General features: G+C 33.3%; 1 protein-coding gene across 1 annotated transcript in view; it reads right to left on the reverse strand.

The window, feature by feature from the left end:
* The window catches only part of PCLO (piccolo presynaptic cytomatrix protein), a 555,993-nt gene that overhangs the window by 90,413 nt on the left and 441,382 nt on the right, over positions 1-24,198 (reverse strand). The window contains exons 17-20 of the mRNA XM_044677248.1: positions 23,014-23,107; positions 19,324-19,395; positions 13,725-13,905; positions 12,276-12,470 (exon numbers count right to left, since the gene is read on the reverse strand). Coding sequence (XP_044533183.1) covers positions 12,276-12,470; positions 13,725-13,905; positions 19,324-19,395; positions 23,014-23,107 — 542 coding nt within the window. The remainder of the gene's footprint in view (positions 1-12,275; positions 12,471-13,724; positions 13,906-19,323; positions 19,396-23,013; positions 23,108-24,198) is intronic.

The raw sequence follows: 24,198 nt of genomic DNA on the forward strand, positions 1-24,198 counted from the left end.
ATTGGGGCAGGGGTACAACACATAAACTTATTTTTAAATGCTAATTACTATTATCAGATGCAATACTAAAAACTATTAATGAGATTTTAATATTTCATTTAAATTTGTAGTTAAATAGATACACTAAAGAGGAAATGAGCAAAATAAAAGTGAAATTTTTATTAATACAGGTGATTTCAATTGTTCATCTTCCATATTACAAAGACAAAAAATTGTCAATAGCCAATCAAACTGAGGGAACAATAAGATAGTCTATGTAGAAAATAATACACAAATGTTTGAATTTGGAATGAATTATCAGTATCTACCTCAATAATACAATTGCTTTAGCAGTGAAAATCTTGAAAATCTACCACTCTTAAATTTCAATATAGAGAGGGTAGTCCTGATGCAGAATTTAGCAGTTAAAAATACAGAAGAAGCTGAACAAATTGTGGTATCTGCTGCTGATGGAATACTATTGTGCTCAAAGGAATAATGAACTGGAGGAATTCCATGTGAACTGTAATGACCTTCAGGAATTGATGCAGAGTGAAAGGATCTGAACCAGGAGAACATTGTACGCAGAGACTGATACACTGTGGTAAACCCGAATATAATAGACTTCTGTACTAGCAGCAATGCAATGACTTAGGGCAATTCTGAGGGATTTATGGAAAAGAATGCTACCCACATTCAGAGGAAGAACTGTGGGAGGAGAAACACAGAAGAAAAGCAACTGCCTGATCACATAGGTTTATGAGGATATGATTGGGGATATTGACTCTAAACGAGCACTCCAGTGCAAATAGCAATAATATGGAAATAGGTCTTGATCAATGACATATGTAAAACCCAGTAGAATTGTGTGTCGGCTATGGGAGGGGGTGGGTGAAAGGGATGGATAGAACATGAAATCATGTAACCATGGGAAAATGTTCTAAATTAATTAAATAAAATTTAAAAATTAAAAAAATAGAGAATATTCTGGGATCTTGCATTATTGCATGCAAGTTATCAGCTTACACATAAGACATAAAAGCAGAAAATCAATGTTCTGATTTACCATAGAATAAGAACATAAACTGGTCACCCAGTGATAGGTTCTCCTTTTGCATCTTGGTCTAGTTCCTTGGAATTTCTTCCACCATAAGATTCCCAAAGGCAAAGATTATTTGGGTCCTATTTGTATTGATATTTATTAGGTAAGTTTTATTTAGGCCATTGCTAAATACATTTACATTTTAGACACACAATCTCATTTATAATCAGGAAGAATAATTCAGAACCTTGCAGGATAACATTCTATCCTGTGACTAGAAATTTCCTGTGATAATAAAAAACTGGAAAATCACCTCACAAATAATGAAGATTTTGGGGCAGCTGGGTAGCTCAGTGGATTGAGAGCCAGGCCTAGAGATGGGAGGTCCTAGGTTCAAATCTGGCCTCAGACACTTCCCAGCTGTGTGACCCTGGGCAAGTCACTTGACCCCCATTGCCTACCCTTACCACTCTTCCACCTATAAGTCAATACACAGAAGCTAAGGGTTTAAAATTAAAAAAAAAATAATGAAGATTTTTTTTGCTTTATGAACTCACAGACAACATGTGCTTTTTGTTTTACATGGTGAGAATACTAAAACTGAAAAATAATTGATGAAATCCATATATTGTCTAAATTATAGTAAAAATCTAAATTATTTTTCATAAACTTAAAATCATTTTAATTAGTAGAGATTAGAACACCCTGAGAAATGTCAATTACTATAGCAAGAAATTGACATCTGAATTTATAAAGGAAGATCAGGACATGGAATGCAAAAGCTACTAGAGATATAGAGAATATGAAATGAAAAGAGGATCCTGATGGTTACATATCTTGGAAAAAATACATTTTTTCAGTATTTCTGGTTATGGAGAGAAAGAGTGAGTTGAAAGATCATGGTTCTGGGGAATACTAGGATAGTAATGATTTTCCCCACTATTGGCATAGGAGGCAATAGAAGCAGTCTGCATGTAGTCTAGACAATTTAAGAAGATAAAAAAAAAAAAAAAGAAAAAGGCCTTTACTATTTTTCTTTTTCTCTTAGTGTTATCAAAATATTGGCTTTTCTTTGCTACTTTGATTACACATAAGAATTTTTGCTTCACTCATTTTTTCCTTAGGGGAATCTGCTTCTCCAGAATATCATGTCTTATTATTCATTCCAGTGGTGGAAAAAATAATGTGGGTAAGTATAAGGAAACATTTGAAGAATCCTTGAAGACATTTTCATTTGCAATATCACTTTTGAATATGCTTTCTATGTATTTCCCAAAGTACCAACCATTTTCCCTCCTGACAATGGATATGCATGAAGAGGTAAGTTTAAGTATTCAATATTCCAAAAAGAAGTAATAAAAAAGTTGACCCACCTTTGAGCTACTTGGACCATTCTAAACAAATGTGATCTTTTTTCAGGCCTGGAATTGAAGGAGCTTTCATATACTTTCTCAAGGTTTTTCTACATTACACTAGAAAACATATTTGATTTACTGACCATTAAAGTAAAAAAATATCAGTGAATTGGGTAGTTGAGTATGATTGATAATTTGTAAATAGGTTATTTATAGTTATACTTTATAACTAGTTGTGACACTTTGTAGCCATATAATCTTGAGGTTTGAGTCACAACTTATTTCTTCCTCTCGTTCTATCTTCAGCAGAGTTGAGCAACTAAGGTATCATCTTCTCTGGTGTTCTTGATAACCCTGCACATACTACAAGACCATTGTTATGTCCCCCACCCCCAAACCCTCCCCAGCCTTAGAATGAGAAATTCTGTTTTGGGTCTTACCTTGTAGATCTAAATTTACCCCCTTTCTAATCTTCACAGTTTATTGTTTTTCTTTTCCCCTCCAGAACTTCCTTAACTCTTGAAACTCAATCCTGAAATGGATTTACCTCAGAACAAAATTATGTAATTAATTTAAAACAAATAAAAAGCAAACACCTACTCAAATGCATCTAGTGCTTATTTCTAGCATGTTCTAGTGATTAAATGATATATTTTAGTCTGCCGTGTTATTGAATGTTTTGTGTTTACATTACATAGAGGATCCTATGTGCTGTCATGAAGCTAAGCCTTCAAATAATTTTCCTCTATGTAACTGAGACAGAAATGGGACTTGTGATCTCATTGGTAGAGGGACCTCCTGGATAAGGAAACTCCTTCTACCAATTCAAATCAGTACTTTATCTCTCACTTATAATCTTGGAGAGTTTCCTAGATCCGTGGAAAGATCAGCTCATGATCACAGTAAGTATATGTTGGAGACTGGAGTTGAAATCAGGTTACTCTGGCTCAGAAGTCCACTCTGAACCCACCATACCATGTTCCCTCTTACAAATGAAGGGCACAGAAACAGTATTTTTTTTCTTCATATATTTGGACTTACCCTGGAACCCTTTTGAAAGATTCTCCTTCCCAAGTTAATTCTGCCTTTGCCCACCATTCTGCATACTAATGGACTAAAAGTATTATAATTTACTAACTACACCTTGTACAGGACCACCTCATACAGGTGAATTTTGCTTAGGACGTTATATTTTGATTGACTTAATTTTTCAAGGATCAATCTTAACATTATAATCAAAGGAAGGATGATGCTTGAATCCATGATGATATGTCAATATATATGAGTCATGATGAATTTCACAGAATTTTTCATACAAACAAATCAGGTGTGGTTTTACAGATCTACTCTCCAAATTCCATAATAGATTGATGCAAGGTAGAATGGGAAGGAATGACAGAGTATATTATATCCCCTTTAAACCCATCATTCCCCTCCTCCATTTTTTATTTATTTTCCTCTCTGAATGAAGTGAGGAGGATTAATTTCATAAAATTTCTATTTATCAATTCACTCATTACTCATCTCAGGAAGCTTAATGAACTTAAAAATTGGAAAAATACAAAATGAACATGGAAAATGCATGAAGCGAAGAGACTGAATGCTTTACTAAAGAATAATAACTGGATATATAGAATTAGGAATTTCCACCAATAAGCAGTTTTTACCTAACCAACAAAGAAAAGTAACACACAAACTTCCTCCATAGAGTCTACATTCAATATTGTAATTTAATTCATTTTCCAATGTAACAAAAAACCTAAACAACACCTCACCCAAAGTACTTTAGATAGAATTAGGATAAAGAGAAACAATACATTCTTCACTGAACAACTAATGTCTATCTATTTAAAACATGAGGTTGTCATATGAAAAGAAAGAATAATTTACAAATGATACAAATCATGAAAAATGCTACTTCTTTTCATTAAATTCAAATAGTTTCCATGTAAATGAGTATTCTTATCAGAGCAGATGGAGAAAGCTAAGCAAAGCAACTAATGAAGAGTGAGATTTATTTTTTAGAGGCATATCCTCAACCTTTGAAGTCAATGAAAACTTTGCACATGCCATATATTGCATACATTTCTATGTATTTTAAAAAATAAGAACTTGAACTAAATAGCTAATAGATTTCCAAGTCAAGACATTTTTTTTGCATGAGACATCCAAATGAAATTTCTCTTTGATCTAATAGATAAAGTAGAAAAGGAAACTCCTACTTTGACCAAAATACAGAGATTAAAAATAATACACATAAAAAGAACACTAAAAGTAAGTTAAACTCTGAATAATTTTAATAACTAATTTTCATCACAAATAATAAAATATGCCTCCCTCTTCTTGCTAGAGAGACAAAGAAATGAAAATGAGAGTGAAATGTCAGATAACCTGTGTTACTGCATCAGTTATTTTTGCTTAACTGCTTTTCTTTATTACAAAGGAGAGCAAATTTCATGGAGACATTCATAAATGATAGCCATGTGAAAATAAAAGACAACAATAATATTCATATTTTTAAAGAATAAATATGTAACATAATTAAAAGGAAAAAATTCCAGTTGTGTTCATATTACATGATTAAAAAGTAAACACAAAAAAAACACAAAAAAAAATTATACCCATGTCTGAAGTCCATGATCCAATACTTTCTTAACTCTTTTCCCCATGAAAATGTATGTGTTCTGTTGGTTTTGTCATATCGATACCAGGTTCGCATTACTCTACTTTGCCCTATCAACTAAATTATTTCCATAATCATATATTTTATTATTATAAAGATCTTTGACTATTGTAGAGTCTTTTTAGATATAAAGATGCATTAAATACAAATAAATTCCACATACTCATTTACTCAAGCTTTCAATTTCACTTGTTCAAGTTAAGTATCTCTGGGAGGATGTCATTTTCAAATATGTAAGAATTTTGGACTTTTCAAATAATTGAATATATTTGTGTTTTAAAAACTATAGTTACAAAAAATTGACGAAAACAAATGTCATCTTATTAGCCATTCAATCTTAAAAGTCAATACCCAAAGCCCATTTACCATCATTATGTAAAACAATAGTATCTTCTTACCAAACTCTATATCCCAATAGGCAAGTAGGTAATCTAGACTGTATTTATACGAAGTTAAACATCTGGTTGAAAAGTATCACATCTAAGAAATTTGAAATCTGAAAATCATTATTTAGAATAGTAATAGTTTTAATGTGTATATTTAGGCACTTTCATATGCAGTGTTAGTTGGGCAGCAAGGTGGCACAGTGAATAGGGCACTAGGCCTGGAGTCAGGAGGACCTCAGTTCAAATATGAACTTAGACACTTATTAGTTGCTTGACCCTGGGAAAGTCATTTAGGCCTATTTGTCTTATGTTCTTTATCTAGAAAATGAGTTGGAGAAGGAAATGACAAGCCACTTCAGCATCTTTGCCAAGAGAGGGGTCACAAAGAGTTAGAAAGGACTGAAACAACAACAAATGCAGAGCTAGCACATCTTCTCTCTTTCTCTTTTCCCACTTCTGTATTAAAAGAATCATTCATGTTTGCCTATTGTGCCCTGTTTTCCTGGGCTCTCATTATCCCTTTGAACCAAACTTTCCCCAATTCCCTCTTCTTATCAAAGCAAATCTGCACTGTCTATGATGATCCTATTCTCTAGGATTACTTATTTTGAAGGTGAATCTATATCACATTTCTAATGGTTTTTAATGACTATCAGGTTTCCAAAATAAAATATTACTCTAATAATAGGCATTTCAATGACATTTGTAGTCCACTGGGAAAATTGTTTTTGGTTAGATGGGGCTCTCTATGTTCCTTCTAATACATGATGTGGGAAGCCACCCTCTTCAATGACCAACACTTATAGATTGGCACTTCCATGTACTCTTACTCCAGTACCTATTAGCTCAGTTGAAATCTAATGTTAATGAGGGCAAGACCATAACTTTGACCTTTATGTGGGCTAGATGGTTCTACTCTCCATCTCTCTGTAATGCTATTTTACCTTAGTGCTCATAGTTATGAGTACCCAAGCAAGAGAGTAATGATTGATCGCCAAAGATCAATTGCTATCACTGGAAAATTCTTTACATGCCTCATTGATGTTCCTTCAGTAGTGACTTTCATAGATGAATTGCAGAGCACAATTTATGGATAGTAATTATACATTAAATGTATCTTTCTTCCTCCTGAGTGTTATACTCTAATGCTAATATACATAGACACATGGCTAAAAGATCGTAGATGAAAAACACAGAAATTAAAAATAAGCACAGAATTATTCAACTATTTGAAAAAAGAGAATAATGAATTCTATCAGTTTGTTATTTGATTATTCTCTTGTTAACCTTTCAAAGCAAGGCAATGAAAAGACTTCAAATTAATTTTAATGAGTATGTCAAATACTCAGAAATGTGTGAGTAATACCAAAAGTAGGAGTATTTCTAGTAATCTCAACTCTGACTCAAGAATAATATAGAGGGCTAACAACTGTAGAGATTTATTAAAGGAAAAGAGAAAGAAGTAATGAATATTTAGAAAAAAGCATTTTAATTTTCCCTGTAGGAATGTATAGAAAAGCTCTTTCCAAGAAATATGGGCACAAAAACTTTTGAGTACTGAAATTATCCAATTGGTTCATGTATGTTTTTTTTTTTCCTGGAGCTTTGTTCTCCCTCCATTTTTGAAGTTAACATTTTCTCTCAACCTTTTAAATACTTTCCTCCTCTTCCCTGTCTGCATCTTTTCAGTCTTGTCACAAGCATTCATTTGCACCACGACAGAGAGCAAACTTCAAATTGACTGACTCACTCTGAGATTTCTTTAGTACACTTCCCCCTCAAACAATTTTCCCTGGATTACTTCTTGATCTCTTTGTAACTGTTGTCATGATCCCTTCATTGTTCAGGTTAGGCATGGGCCTTGGTGTTTTTTTTTTTTTCATTTTTTTCCCTTCACATTGGTGCCATAGCTTTCCCCTCCACTGACACAAACAGTTCTTGGAATCAGAAGACTCAGAATCAGAATCAGAATCAGAAGAGTGATTTGGGAAAGTAATTGCATATCCTCAAACTTTCTTCTGTGAGAGGTCAATAAATGGGCAGATGTATAAAGTGATATTAATTCCCAATTCCCTTACATAAGCAAGGGACCCCAAATCTGTTGTGAGTGCCATTTTTAGTTGTCTAAAGAATACAGGTGAGTGTCAATGGCTGCCCATTGTCTGCTACGTTATTTTTAATTTTGCCTCTGTTTCTTAACTTGTAGCTTTAGAAAGAGATTATTTAATTCTTTATGAAAAAGCTGGTTTACTTGGCTAATTTGGTATTTTTTATTTCTAATGCATAGATTGTTCTCAACTTTTCAGAATTTAAAGGCCTGTTGATGTGTAAGTGTGGACCATTTATACCCTAGTGCCTTGACAGAGTTTCGAAGAGTATCTAATATTCCTGAAGAAAATACTTTAGGTAATAGGATGATAAGGCTTAATCTGCCCAATTTTCCCCTTCAGCAAATCTGGCACCAGCACTGTGCTTTTGGCAAACAAGAAAACGGTTGCCTATTTCCTTAAGAAAGTGCTCCTTTACTTCTGGAATATGTCCCTAGCCCCTTCATTATACAAACTGTGGAAATGGATTAGGTAAGAGGGATAGGGCTATGGTATTCTCTCCACTATTTTCTGTCTAGACAATTATTCCTAAAATCCAGGTACTAGAATTAGAGTGATCATTTCAGACTTGTACAACTATATCCCTAAATTACTTCTCCTAATTTCAGGAAAAGCTTGATTTCAGAATTTTTGGTTGCAGGAACTAAATGTAGAGAATTTTGTTTCTTTAAATTTGCAAAGCCATGGAAGAGTTGGATACAGACCCTCTAAAAACCATAAATAATATCCTTCCTCCACTATTTATGAGCCCAAACCAGTCTATCCTTTAAAAAAATCCTTACCTTTTGTCTTAGGATCAATACTGTGTCAAGTGGTTAACAGCTGTTAACCTAACTATGGAGTGACTTAAGTGACTTGCCCAGGGCCACACAGCTAAGCAGTGTCTGAAGCCAGATTTGAATGCAGGATCTGTCATTTCTAGGTATGAACCACTCAGCCACCTAGCTACCCTTTTTTTTTTTTACCAATTTTATTGTCTCCATGCAAGCAAATAAGGTTACATTTTAATAAAGAAATACAGAAGTATGTTATCTATGTGGTTTTAAAGGGTTTTTTTGAGGGAAGTTGGGAAATTATTTAAGTGTATTTTTGCTTCCTTCTTAATGGTATACATTATATTTAGTTTGTATTTGTGTCTCTGTCTCTCTCTGGCCAAAATGCATTCCCTTTATTGTTATTACATCTTAGAAAAAAATCCTTTCCCTAAATTCTTATTTGAATGAGTTCTTATATCCTGAAGATGATCTTGGGTTCTTTAAGAAAATGAAATCAAATATTCTCAAAGATCCATCTGTATGAAGATTTAAATTTTGGTGAACTTATCAGAAAGCTAACCAAAGGAGGTCAACTCAAGGAACATTGTTCATGGCCTCTTACCATTTTAGAAAAACCTCGTTATCTATTGGATACCCTATAGTAATGAAAAAATAAAATGTAAAAATACAAAATGGAGGGCAAGAATAGGGGATGATAGACTAAACTACTGCTGGGAAAGGTGTATCATAAGATTCACTGAATTTATAGTGGGAATAGTAAGCACTATAAAAATTTAGCATTTCCAAATCTTTTGGGGTGAAAGGGCACCAAGTGATGGTGACAACAGGAAACAAAAAGTGAGATGAGGGGACAACCTCTTATGATTTGTACCATAAGCATTACCACCTGAAAAATTCTGGGCCTCCTAAAGTTTTTAAATTTTTTCTTTAACCATTCTTTAAACAGAAAATCTCTCTTGCCAATACTCAATCATTTTAATAGCTATGGTTGTGTAGTAGAACAGGTTGTTGAATTCCAGCGAGGAGGGTTAGAAGTAGGGAATGTGAGGCTTGATATCTTGGAATTCACATTGTTTATAACTGCTCATCTGGTCACTACTGAAATGCTCTAAAATAATATTATTTTCCCTATGTTTAACTTTGAATAAACCTAGAAAATAATTTATAAAGATATATCCTGTTACGTACACATGGAACTCTACTCTAGGAATTGTGGTAAGAGAGAATAAGGGGTGTTCCTAATTTTCCTCCTAAGGTTCAGACATCTGAGGAGAGTTATAGCATATATTCCAAAGCAAAGTGCTTGTGACGAGGATTCCTCATCCACTCACTGGAGAATCTCACTGAAGAGCACACTAGATGTGGAAGAAAAAATACAGTGGGATTTCTTGAAGGAGTCCAAACTCTGTTATTGCTATGTATTCTTTTTTACCACATCTATTTGTTTCATTTTGAATTCACTTTCCTCATAGCTTGGAGATCTTTTCCAACAGGAATTTTGCCTGGTACTCTATAACTAATATCTGTATCGTTTTACTTGGATTCCTCTAAATTAGCAACGGAGTCACATCATTAAATACTCTATTGCAACAAACCATATGCCCCCGCCCCCTTCAAAAAGTGACACATTCATACCATGCTACATACAGTATATAACAATGGCTCAGAATCCAGTAGTTTAGGAATGAAATAAAGAGACTTTATTTGTTACACAGGCACTTAGATATTGACATGCCCAACACATCTGATAGTACACTTAACAACTACCAAAACAAGAGTGGAAAATGTTTGCTTGTAGTATCAAGAGGGAACTTTTTCACCACGTAAATGTGAGTGCATTAACATTGTTTTCTTTGCTTTCCTTTAGGAAGCTTGAAAATCCACTGAACCATAAACAAAACACTTGAGAGAGTAATGCAGGAATAACCAAGTTATGTTCCAATGGGGAAGCTAGTAGTTGTGAGCAATTCAAGCTTTGTCACAATGCAACAAATCATGCTTGAACAGATTTAGGTTAGTGGCATGCATTCCATTCTGCAATATGAACAAAAGTTGGTCTATTTTTTTTTCCAACAAAAGTCAGAGACCCAATGTATGGAAATGTACAAATGACTGTCTGTCAAATATCAGCACAGTGGTCTTGGGACTTACATAATGGTGATGTGATCCTGATATGCTAGGCCTGCAATAGCACACACTAGGAAGAGGGCAAAGATGTTTAAGACCAAATCTCTACACAACAAAGGTGGGGCACTTTAAAGGAGGGGAGAGGGGTTCTTGTTGTGTGCAGCATCTTTCTGCTCACCTCCTTCTGGCTTGACTGGTCCATCAGACATCACCTTCCTGAGAGCCAGCTGGCTTGGGTCTTTGTTGTCATTGGCTGGTGGAGGCAGATTGTCAGACTGAGTTCTTTGAATTGGGAGGACTCCTGCTATGCTGTGTCTGTGCTGCTTCCTGGTATGATTAGACTGACCGCTTTTATGTGCTGCTGTGGCAGTGTGAGTGAAATGGAAACCCACAGTATGTATCCTCAGATGGAACCAGCTTAAATGTTAGTCATGCAAACACAAGTGGAGTTTTTTTTCTTCTATTTAAATAACTTGTGTGCTCAAACACCAAAAAAGACACCACATGCACAGCACTAAAGGGGATTAAAACTGGCTGTTTCTTTAATAATGATGGAAAAGCAAAATAACCACCTTTTCTCAACTTTCCGAGTAATGCCTCTGGGCACTCACAGTACACCAACAAACATGACAAAACCACATTTAGTCAACTGGTGTTACATCCAAGTTTTTGATAACTAACCTTAAGCAATTTAGTTTAGATTCAAATTATATTTATAGTGTGCAGTGTTTGGAAATAAGTGGCTTTTAGCCCTGAATCAATTTATTGTGCTAGACAAATGGCATTTTGAGTTTCAATGAAATGATAGAACTAATAAAATCCAACCCTATACTATCATTTTATCTTATAGAAAATGGCATAAAAAAGAGTAGACTCATTTGTGCTCTATAATGAAAAGGCTCTGTTGCCCTACCACTTTTTATTATAAGAATTAGGCCAAAGTAAACATTTCTATTCCTAAACTTTTTTTAAAAGATTTTACAGCATAACAGACATAACTACCACATTTTACATTTATACAATTGAGGCTGACTCCCAAGTATTATTCAGTATTAATTGGAATCTTCTTTATTCCTTTGTGTTTTCAAGATTGGAATCCTTCCAAATCTATTAATTGCATTGTTCTATTGGGTAGCCTTTGTGTGTTCTCAGATCTGAGCATCAAGGGATTTGGGGCTAGAAGGGACTTCTGAGGCCAGTTAGCCCACCACTCTCCTTTTATAGTTGAGAAACCTGAGGTTCCTAAAGAAGCTAAATGACTTGCCCAAAGTCAGTTAGTATCAAAGATGGCACTTTACCCAAGACCTTTGACTTCAAATCCAGCACTTTTTTTCCCCCACTGCACCATGCTCTTTCATTATGTCAGAAACAACTTATAGACAGTCTGCTCTTCAAGCTTGTGTGTATGCCCAGAGTAATACCTAGAACACTAGCAGCCTTCTAAGGTTTCAGTGAATACATTTGAGTATACAAGATATTTAAGAACATGAAAATGACACACATCTTTCCTCTTGAAAACACCACATTCACAAATATCAAACACCATTATCCAGTTTGGATGGATGATGGAAAGGATGGAGAAACAGCCAGTTTTACTGCCATCTATTAAAAATTTAAAAAAAATGAAACCAAATAGAAAGGAGTAGAGTTACGTACTTAGATTCTTTTTAAACATACATGAAGGGACATAAAACAGTGATCAGGAACAAGGGAACTGGAGAAGCAAGATGAGAAAGCAAACATGAAGAGACAGCAGGAAAAGAAAGGCAACAGATAAACATTAAGCTGCCATGCTGAGGAATTTATTTGCGTCTTTTACTTGGTTGAAGGCGAAGCTGTTGCACAGCTGCTTCTGCGGCTGCAATGGCGGCTCCTGCATCTTCAAGGTGGGTCTGAGTGACGCTGGTCTTGCTTTGGCTGCGTGATGGTCCATGAGAGCGAAGATGGCCTTCAGAGGATGATTTTGAGCTCCCGGGACTACTATGGGATTTCTCAATTGTAGGTACCTGCATATCTGGATACAAAATGGTTAAAAATAAAAAATATATTTGCTTTAAGATTCTCTTGTCTTTGTCAGGCTTTATCTTTAGCTGGTTTGAGAATATTGAAACTTTAAACAACACACTTTGAAATTGTATGAAAGAGGATGAAAGCAAGCATGTCATCAAACAGCTATTCTTTCTCTTATTTCTAGGGAGGACATAGGAGGCAACATTAAAATATTGAAGAAGGGTTTTAAGTTAGGTATTCTGAATAAGGTTCTTGATCTAGAGTTGTGAAAATACCACAGCATATTAACATAGGCTATTATGTTACAAAAAGAAATGGAGGAGATTTTTATTACTCAGTGAACAATTTTAGGGAGTGCATTGAGAGTTAATTTTATCTTATGATTTAAATGTATTTCTAACTAAAGGCTGAACTAGAACACATTCAAAATAAATTCCATTTTCACATAAATTTGAAGATGGCCAAGTAATTTACTGAGTGTTAATAAGAGTACAGGTAGAATGATAATTTGAAATCTGTAAGTAACTTCATTTCAGGTAAATAATTTGCCACTCAAACATATTTGTATGAGTATGAATTCCTTTTCCTAAGCCTCATTTTTTATTTCTTCTCCAAACAAAGGGGATGAAAAGAAACTATAGCGAAGTACCAGGTCTGTTATTTTAAATAGTCAACTGTCATAAACAAATGAGTCACTTCCACGGAAGGAAATGATGGTGTCCAAATGCAGATTAAAGTATACCATTCTTCACTTTATTTTTTCAATGAATTTTTCTCTAGTGCGAGTGATATACCTTCTTTTGCAACAGGATAAACAAGGGAATTTGTATTGTATTATTGTGTGATAACACAAATACAATCTATATCATATTACCTGCCATCTGGGGGGGGGTAGTTGGAGGGAAAGAGAGAAGATAGAACACAAAGTGTCAGAAAACAATTATTAAAAAAAGAAAATAAAAAGCAAAATAGGTCTTGTTCAATTGAGTATCATACTCTTTGGAACTTTCATTGATGTGTTAACTATTTTAGGAATAATTTCTATATCAGTGAACCTGAAAAATAGAGTAGATTATTCAAGAAGAAAGATTTGGTTCTTAAACTAAATTCATTATAATATTTGTATATTCAGAAATTATTCTTTTAAAATGTGATGTCCTCACTGGAACATATCACATAATTAGCAATGCATATTTTAGAGGACAAATGGACATACACAAATATATACCAAATGTATTCTTTCTGAATGGTTTCCTACCCTTGGATGGATCAGGGAATATTCCATGACTTCTGCTTTTGATGACAGATGGTTTTGGAGATTGCTGGCTGCTTTGACTAGAATGGGACTTTCCATGGTCAATGCTTTCTGTTTGTTCTTTCAGAGGATACCATCGAGGAGTGTTGTCAAGGTGAGAAGTGCTAGATAACTCAATTAATACCTTCAAAACAGTATAGAAAGACAATAAGTACAAGATCTACTTACTCTTTGAATGAAAGTATTTTGAAAAACATAAGCCAAATAACATTTAATTGAATATTTACATATAATATATGCATATATAGACATTTTTTATCTCAGCTTTTCAGTTGGTTAAAAAGACATTGCTAAAAACGAGTCAAAGTCATAATTTGCGTCACAAAATGGGATCAAATAGCATTTCTCATGTGACAATAATCCAAAATCCAGGAATTAATATATCTTCTTGAAAACATTGTGTTTTCAGGTCTCCCATGCCCATGATGTAGTTCTGCCTCAGCTGCAACTCATAGGCTCCTTAGATCAAGTATAGCATTTAGGTAGAGCTTGTCTTCATACCATTTACTTTCTATTGCTTTCTTCCTTCTCAAATTACCTTGTATTATCTTTTCTGTGAAAACAGTATATCCCTTTAGTGGTACATAAGTTCCTTGGTTGTAGCAACTATTTGCTTTATGTCTTGGCTTTCAATAGATCTGGCATAGAATCTTATGCCTTATTGTTGTTCAGTTGCTTTTGGTAGGTTCTTTCTTTTTGATCCCATTTGGATTTTCTTGGCAAAGATACTGGAAAGGTTTGCCATTTCCTTTTCCAGATCCTTTTAAAAATGAGAAAACTGAGGCAAATGGGATTAAGTGACTTGCCCAGTGTCACACAACTAATAAGTGTCTGAGGCTACATTTGAAGTGAGGAAGTTACTCCAGGCCTGACATACTGTGCCCTATTTTACACTTAATGGACACTTACTACACATGTGTTAACTTGAAGGAAAACTGAATGAGGGACTATAGATTCATCAGCTCATATCCATAATCACTAAAGAAAATATATTTTAAGTACAGATCCAAAATTTAATGTGAATCATTGGTAGTATCTAAATATGGGAATAGCAGGGTACAAGGGACTTCCTAAGCCTTAAAAGAGATATTTATGGGGACAGCTGGGTAGCTCAGTGGAGTGAGAGTCAGGCCTAGAGACAGGAGGTCCTAGATTCAAACCCGGCCTCAGCCACTTCCCAGCTGTGTGACCCTGGGCCAGTCACTTGACCCCCATTGCCCACCCTTACCAATCTTCCACCTATGAGACAATACACCGAAGTACAAGGGTTTAAAAAAAAAGAGATATTTATTTATAATGCCTTACAATTTACAACAACAAAAAGAGTAATTTGAAGGTAGTGTCTTCTTATAAAGTCAATATACTATTGCGATGTGGAGTCTAAAAACAAAAATTTAAAAAAGGGAAATTCCTCAATTTTCCCTGAATTTATGAGATCACTATACTCAATTTCAACATTCCTGAGAAAGTATACTTTTTTATGAAAATGGCATTAACTTATTTCATTGTTTCCAGTTTCTCTTAACAATCCATTACATCTATAATCTCATTAATGTGCATGTTCTCTCCATCAATGCAGAAGCCAATCCACTCATTTCTGACTATCCTATGCACCTCTTGTCCATGTTCTCCCATAAACCTTTATATGTGTTTTATCAGATATTATAGGGATTTTCTTCTAATATTCTTCACCTTGATAAGATACAAGTGGAACATAGGCTGTCCATCAGTGGTGCCATTTTCTTCATACATGATCAGAATTTTTTTTACCATATATTTCTTGGTGACATACTTTGCATCAATGATGTCAAACTCAAATAGAAATGAGGGCCATTAAACCATATGTAAGGATTCTTGTAAACCATATATTAACTTAGAAACCTACATAATAACATTGTCTATGGTCTTTTGTATTTTTATTTATTTTGTTAAATATTTTCTAATTATATTTTAACCTGGGTCAGGTCTCAATAGGGAGTGTTGTGGTATGCAGCTAGAGTGTTTGACAATTTTCCTTTATACAAATATACTGCAAAATTTCACATTCTGTGGCTTCTCATACCCATCATTTTGCCTCTCTCTCTCACCTTTTATATTATATGCTACTATAATGCTTCTTTTTCCTTTTTCTTTTTACAACCCTTACTTCTACTTTAAAATTGGTTCTAAGTCTCAGTTCCAAGGCAAAAAAGCAGTAAGGGCTAGGCAATGGGGTTAAGTGACTTGTCCAACTCGGGTCCCCTTATCCTCAGACCTGCCTTTCACTGAGTGACCTAGCTACTCTTGCAGCTATAATTCTTCAAAGATGTTCAGTGAAATGGCACACAATCATAAACCAGTGCAGAAGGCCATTAGTGTTAATGGCTTTTATTTTAGAAAACTTAGAATTTTTCAGTAATAATTTTGCAATTTCTGCTCCTCTTATTCAATTTTTGGTCCAGCTAATTGTTTCTTTGAAGTGTCTGTGTCTTAGATGATAGATGATATCTTTAAGTTTCCAGGTGGCTGTTCCTTGTCTCTCCTGCTGCTAGTGCTTTTCCTCTGATATTACCTTCCCTTTATAGTGAATATATGTTGTGTATGCATATTTACATGAATGCCATCTTCCATGTTAGAATGTGAGCTCTTTGAAGTAAAAAACTATGCTTTTGCCTTTCTTGGCATTTCCAGTGCTTATTAAATAGTAAGTTCTTAATAATACATATGATTGACTGATTGAGTGGTCCATTCAACTTTAAATCACAATTTTGTATACTTGGAGAACAAATATTTTTCATTGTCTGCCTCATATTTTCCTGGATTTTCCTGTGATTGTGGTTATGTTAAGGTTTTGTTGTTGATTTTTTCTGAGTGACTACAGATCTAATTTATCAATCTTTGTAATGTTTTGGGGCTTCACACAATCAATGAAGTGTCATTAGTACACATGAGCATTCAAAGGACATCACCACCTATAAGGAATACCATTGGATCTTTTGCTTTTTTTGTTTTTTAATCCTTACCTTCTGTCTTAGAAAGGACTCTAGGTAGGGGCAGCTGGGTAGCTCAGTGGAGTGAGAGTCAGGCCTAGAGACAGGAGGTCCTAGGTTCAAACCCGGCCTCAGACACTTCCCAGCTGTGTGACCCTGGACAAGTCACTTGACCCCCATTGCCCACCCTTACCAATCTTCCACCTATGAGACAATACACCGAAGTACAAGGGTTTAAAAAAAAAACAAACAAAAAAGAAAAAAGAAAGGACTCTAGGAAAGAAGGGTAAGGACTAGGCAAATGGGTTTAGATGGCTTGGCTAAGTTCACATATTTAAGAAGTTTTTGGAGCCATCTATGAACCAAGAGCCTCCTCACTCTAGGACTCGCTCTCTATTCAATGTACCATCTAGTTGCCCTTGACCTTTTTCTTCAAAACTCAACTCACATTCCACATTATATACTCTTTATATTTGACATAGGTTGACTAGAAATTTGATACCCATATTCATGAACCAGCACATGGTCATTTTTGGTCCCTCCAGATGTTAAGTCCTTTCCTAACCCTAAGTTCACCTTGTATTTGCATTGCACATGTGGTATACAGATGTGGATATTATTGCTCCTGGAAGAATGTAAGCTCCTTGTGAGAAAGCATCCTCTTTCACTTTTGGATTTGGTTCCACAATACCTCTTATGTAACAGGGAATTAACAGACACTTCATTGATGTGCTGATTGATTCATTTTTCTATGCCTTTGATAGATAACCCTCTTCTAAATATCTTGGTAATCTAGTCCACTATAACCTAACAATTATGTCAGCTCCATTATAGACTTCCTCTGAATATAAAAATCTAGGACAGATGCTTTTCCCATCTGTTTTCTTCAGTGCTATTTCCATTTTTGCTCATTCTACCTTCTTAAAAAGTATTCTGATTCAGTGCCTTTGTGTTTATTTATTCAAGAATAAAGCTGCCAATTTTCAAGTTAAACTATATCAGATTTACAGAGTAGGTTATCATTTAACCTAACAAAAAGGAGAACAAGAACATTTAGGCAAATGTCCAAAGTATTTTGATTCACTGTAAATTAAGTGCTATTTCAGTAAATAAAATGACAACAATAACTAATATTTATTTAGCACTTAGTTTTAGTCATTGTGCTCAGCACTTTACAAATATTGTCTTATTTGATCCTTAAAACAACTCTAAGAGGTAGCTTATATTATTGATCCCTTTTTGCAGATAAAGAAACTGATGAATAATTAGGTTAAGTGACTTCTAAAATCACAGTGTTAATAAATGTATGAGACCATATTTGAACTCAAGTCTTATTAATTCCAGGCCTAGTGCTCTATTCATAGCCCTCTTTAAAATGTCTGTGATTTAATTAGTGAATGTATCCCTTTTATTGCTGCTTATCACAACCCTTCTTAAATTCATTAGATAGAATCTTGAAATACCTTGTCCTTAACCAAAAATAATCACCTCAACACCAACCTTTTAGTGATGGTTCTTCCCTACCTTAACTATTAAAAAAAAGTTATTGGTGTCAAGCTGTCATATCCAGTGTTATCTGAAAACGCAGGGTAACTTTTTGCCTTGACATATTCAGAATGAAAATGTTAACATTTTAATACATTAACTATAGGTAATGTTTAACACATCATAATGCATTAATATTTGATTAATAGTCAATAGTAATAATATAATCCCATAACTATCAAATTAATATATACATTATAATAAACCAATAATTAACATATTAATAATAATCAACATAATACACTTTTAATCATTAACCATTGATCATTAATGAAAAATAAATAATTAGTACAAATGATATTTGCATTAGTAGAATACATGTCCCTTTTTATATCAATATATTAGTCTGGGAAATTTCTTCACAAAATAGGCTACCATGTTTCAAAGTGAATAGCCATTTCCAGAGCTGTTGAGAATGTAGGATGTGAGCCTATAGTTTCAGAATAAAGCAATAAAGCCATAATTATCTAAGGGATCTAACTATAAAAATTACTTTGATCAAAAATGTTTTAAAGGAAACAAGGCCAACACATTTTCTATTAGTCTTAGGTCAGAAAACAAATCTTGGAGCAGCTTGGTGATTCAGTGGATTAAGAGCTATGCCCAGAGATAAGAGGTCTTGGGTTTAAATCCAACCTCACTCTCAGATACATCCTAGCTGTTGGATCCTAGCAAGTCATTTAAACCCTATTGCTTACCCCTTTTCTGCCTTAGAAACAATATGCAGTACTGATTCTAAGGCAGATGGTAAGGGCTTTAAAAAAGAAAGGAAGGAAGAAAGAAAGAAAGAGAGAAAAAAGAAAGAAAGAGAGAGAGAAAGAAAGGAAGAAAGAAAGAAAGGAAGGAAGGAAGGAAGGAAGGAAGGAAGAAAGAAAGGAAAGAAGGAAAAAAAGAAAGAAAGGAAAGAAGGAAAGAAAGAAAGAAAAGAAAGAAAGAAAGAGAAAGAAAGAAAGGAAAGAAAAGAAGAAAAGAGATCCTGGAGTCTGAGGTAATCTTTTATTTACAAGGACACAAGGAGTGAAACTTACCTCACCAAGGAAGTCATTGGAAGAGAATCTATCATAATCCCAGACTGTCACTTCCAGTGTTTTCTTCTTGAGCTATAGTTTAAATCAAAATGTAATTAACCCCAATTTCCATCATGCATTTCTTATTTCAGCCACACAATAAAATCTATTTATTATCACTTGCTTGCACTCTTTTGCAATATGACAGGAAGGCAATTTTCATTTCTTTGTAATAACCTTGATCTAAGGAAAATTACATCTCAAGCCAGATGGGCTTATATTGGGCTATATACTAAAGTTCAGAGATTTTTGCAAGGGAATCTAGATTTTAATAATGAGGGTAACATTTCTGAGTACACAAAACATTTTTATTGCCATTGATGTTTTAAAAAAGTTATTTCTGAAGAAATATCTATAATTCGATTCAATATTATCTGTGTGTGCAGAGGAAGCTCAAACATTTAAGCAAGTAGCAAACATATATGGTAATACAATAGACTCATTTCCCAAGATTTTATACTTTTACATATTCAAACCAAAAATATATAAATAATTATATGTGCCTATGCATCTATCTTGGTGCCTTACCACAGAGGCTGGTTTCATGCTCACTCTTTTGGGTCTCACTTGAATTTCTTAAACACTAAAAACATTGTCGAGTATGTCAGGAGAACATTAAATGGAATACTAGTTTTACTTCAAAAATGTACTTTGATTTTTTGAAATCAAGATAACAGGGTCTTGAAATAATCATCTCAAGCTTGAAGGAACTATGGGGACCATCTAGTTAATCATCTCATTTTGCATATGAAAAAACTTGAGGACAGACACTAAATATACAAGATTAATTTGAACATAAATTTTTTTATTGAAATATGCTGATACTTCACAGATTACATGAATGTGAATAGTTATTTTGTATCAAGTTAACATCATTATTATAACCTATTAGGATAGGTGATTAGCTGCATTGGTACCAAGTTCAAATAAAAGAAACTTTTGCTTATTTCCCTATTTTTCTTACACACTGTTTGAATTTCTATCACACTCCAGAAAGATATATATACATGTATATACATATGTAACATATGGCATATGTGATATATATGCTATATATGCATATATTTATTTATATGTAATGCTTTCCTATCACATCCTTTTTTCTTGATGTTTATAATATATAAAAATATCTTGATGTTTATAATAGCTTCTAATTATGGGAAATGTAAATAAACATTCAAATAACTTCATTAGTAGAGGCATAAACTAATTTATATGTAGTAAAAAAGAAATCATAAGAAGAGCAAATTTATAACAAATAATCTGGTTACATTATCTAAGCTAGTATAAGAAGAATGTTGTATTCAGTTGATGGATTTGTTTTTTCCCTGTGGACCTTTAAAAGCAGAGTAACAAAAAACTCAAAGTTGGGAATTAAATTTTTTTTATCAAAATATAGTTGAATTAACCTTCATTCAAAAATATCAATAACATTTTTTAAAAAAAGTTATTTTCAAGCTAGATATAACTTGCATACAAATTTTTTTGTAAAAGGAATCTTTGTAAAACTTTTTTTCTTAATTTTTGCATCAACTCTTTAGGATGTCTGGTGAAATCTATAGACCCTTTGTTACATATTTCTAATGAATAAATATGACATTGAGGATTGTAAAAGAAAACAATTACATTGAAAAATGGTTATCAAAATATTTTTTAAAAGTTTTCAAAATCAAGTTAAAAGTTTCTCATACAACTAGAATTCTACATAGAGATGTTAAAATTAATGAACTTTGAATACTGATTATTACTGTCAGAAATGAGCAAGCCTAGGCACCCACAACTACCCATTTGAAAGTATAACTATTAATAAGTTAAGAGAGGAGGCTGATATTAAAGCAGAGCTGATTACATGTGATGAACTACTTTCAGTTTCTCCCTATAAAATGCTGCCAGTGTCTACTGATTAAAACATCTGTTCTTGATATATCACAGTTATTCTCTTACTGTTCTATTAATAGGGCTTTTCCCCCTCGTTTATTTAAAGTCACACACTGTCATTTATTGTCTCATGTTCATGTAAATTTTATGAAATGCAGACGTCTCTACGTTAATAAACAGAAAATCCAGGCTAGAGGCAGCATGCTGTAACTTTGCAGGTACGTCACTAGACTGGGATGGTAACTAGGCTGATCCTCTAGTACACATTGCTATTTTTTAATTCATTTTACTTTCTGTGTACAGGCAAGCTTAATACTATTGAAGAAAGATATTTGTTTCTGAAAAATAACTGAAGGGTAAATTTCTATATTGAATCTATTTTTTTTTCTTTTGAGTACATTTTAAAAATCAAAATCTGTCATCTTGCAAAACATTTTAGCCTTAAGTTATAATAACAGTGGACTAAGCAATTGAGGTCAGAGAATTTTTATTCTCTCTTCACTGTGGTGAAAGGGAATCCTTGGGTGTCTCCAGAGAGATTGCCAAAGGCCTTTCTTGTGATGCTGCTTGACAAAGTCCCATCTTTATTGCTTTTGCTAGAGGATCTTCTCTACAATCAATCCCTTGGGCGACTTTCTTCCATTGGCTTTCTTTTTATGTTCTTTAACTTTATTTCATGGTTTTTTTTTGCCTTCTTAGAAAGGTTATTTTTTTGCCAACTGGAGCAAGATAATGGCAAAAGAAATATACTCAAGGATAATTTTGAGTATTAGTGTTGAAACAAATATAGTTCATTTATCCTATATGATTAAAGTAGAAGGTATTTCACATAACTGCATTTCCTACATAGTGAATTTTAAGATACATATTATTCATTTAGAGTCCGCGGACTTATTTCTTTAAAGTAATTCTATCCTTTGTAATTCTATATATTTTATTTTATGCATTTAAAAACAACATGCTAAAGAGGCTTCTAACAGCCTGCTAAAGTGTAGGACACGTTATTTTCATTGCTAATTTTTATATTTATTTTAAACATTTTAATGAAAAAATTTCAAAATGTGTCATATTGTTCTTTGCCTTCTTAAATTGAAGATATGGATATGTTATTCCTTTGACTAATAGTCTTCAACATGGATATCATTTTTATTTTTCTGAATTCATTTTTTAGTCATCAGTGATTTTTGTTCTAATATAGATCATTAACTTAACTAAGAATTATTGTTTTCAATGCTTCAGGGCTGAGACTTTGTTTGTTCCAGGATTATAAAACCATTATATATGAGAAGGAAGAATCAACTCAAATCTTCCTGATTCTGGGGTCATCTCTCTCTTCCCTACTCCATGTTTCTGCTTATATCAATTATTGTAATATTCTGTATTATAGGGATACAGGATTACTGATGTGTATTAGGGCATTTTGGTAAGTATGTGAAATATTAATTCATATTTTATTACTCTTCTTTTTAAGTCTCTCTCTATAACATTTGCAAAAACCCTCTTAGGTAAGTAGTGTAGGAATGATTTTTAGCTTTGGGAAATGAGGAAACTGAGGTACCGGGTGGTTTTGCTCATTGTCACAAGGATAGTAAATAAAAGAGACTAGATCTTTACACAAGAGGAATTAAGAACATTAAACATTCTCAATAGGTAGAATTTCTATTTTTTGATTATTTGGACATCAACAACTAGGCTACATAGCAATGAAAAGTACTGCACTTTATGGAATATGAATCCTACAAATATGAATCATAAAAGATAATTATTACATACCTGTTCCATGGAGATATTTTTATAAATAACTGTCTGATTCCATTCTGGATTAAGACTTTTCTGAACATATTTAGTTCTCCTCTTATATTCAGCACTGAATTGAAAAGAAAGTAGATACTAAATGATATATCCAATATCATTGCATGAAAGTAAACTATGGGAACATGCGGTTTGCTCAAGATGATGACAGTTGCATGTTAAAAAATTATTTGTACAGAGAACAGAAAAATTCAATCATGCTCACATGTAATTCTTTTTAAAACTCACCTTTAATTTTCAATTTTAAAATGCTATTCATTAAAAGAACATTCAATTCCATTTTCTATCTCAATATATTCATTCAATACATTTTGGAGAAATTGTTTCATCCTCCACCCTTTTTGTAGCCATTAATTGTCATGAGGGTTAATTTAACTGTAAGTTTACAATTGATCAATTAAAAAAAAAGTATAAGAGCAGAAAATAAAATTTATGATGATATCAATATTCTCTTATGGCTTGAAGAACCAAATTCACATTCATCTTTTTTCATGGGTTGTAATTTTATTATGATAGGTAATTATGATAGAAAGGAGGGGCTAATAAAAGAGAAAGATATACATAACTATAAACAATGATTCTTGGAATCTTGGAAACCATTCAATCTAAATCTTTTACATCTTGTCAAGCACTATTTGCTTAGTTTATTTCTTTATACATAGGCATCACACTTTAATAGGAGCAAAAATTTTTAGCTCATGTTAGTTAGTATTAAATTGTTTGTAAGGAATAATGGCTCAAATCTTAATTTCTTGTTAAAAGCAATCCTGTTTTTCATTTTATTCCTTTTTTTTATTCTCTGCACCAATATGGTGAACACATAGTAGGAATTAATGAATTTTTGTCGGACTAAATTGCAGTGGACTAAATTGATACTTCAATCTGTAGCATTATTTTTATTCCTAAACAATCTATGAAAGGATATAATTTGGTAAGAATAGCACTGGAAAACCATTTCATTAAAATATAAGCTCTTCGATGGTAGGTAGGAATTGTTTTTTGCTTCCTTTTATATCCTCAGAACTTAAACAGTTCTTGACCCATAGTAAGTTCTTATTTTTATTGACTGTTTCCTTTTAGAGTAACTGACATCAACTTATCAACAATTATTACTGTAACCTTTATATTTGATTTTTTAAAATTATA

The sequence above is a fragment of the Gracilinanus agilis genome, chromosome 5, assembly GCF_016433145.1.
Source record: "Gracilinanus agilis isolate LMUSP501 chromosome 5, AgileGrace, whole genome shotgun sequence".
NCBI classification, from domain to species: domain Eukaryota; kingdom Metazoa; phylum Chordata; class Mammalia; order Didelphimorphia; family Didelphidae; genus Gracilinanus; species Gracilinanus agilis.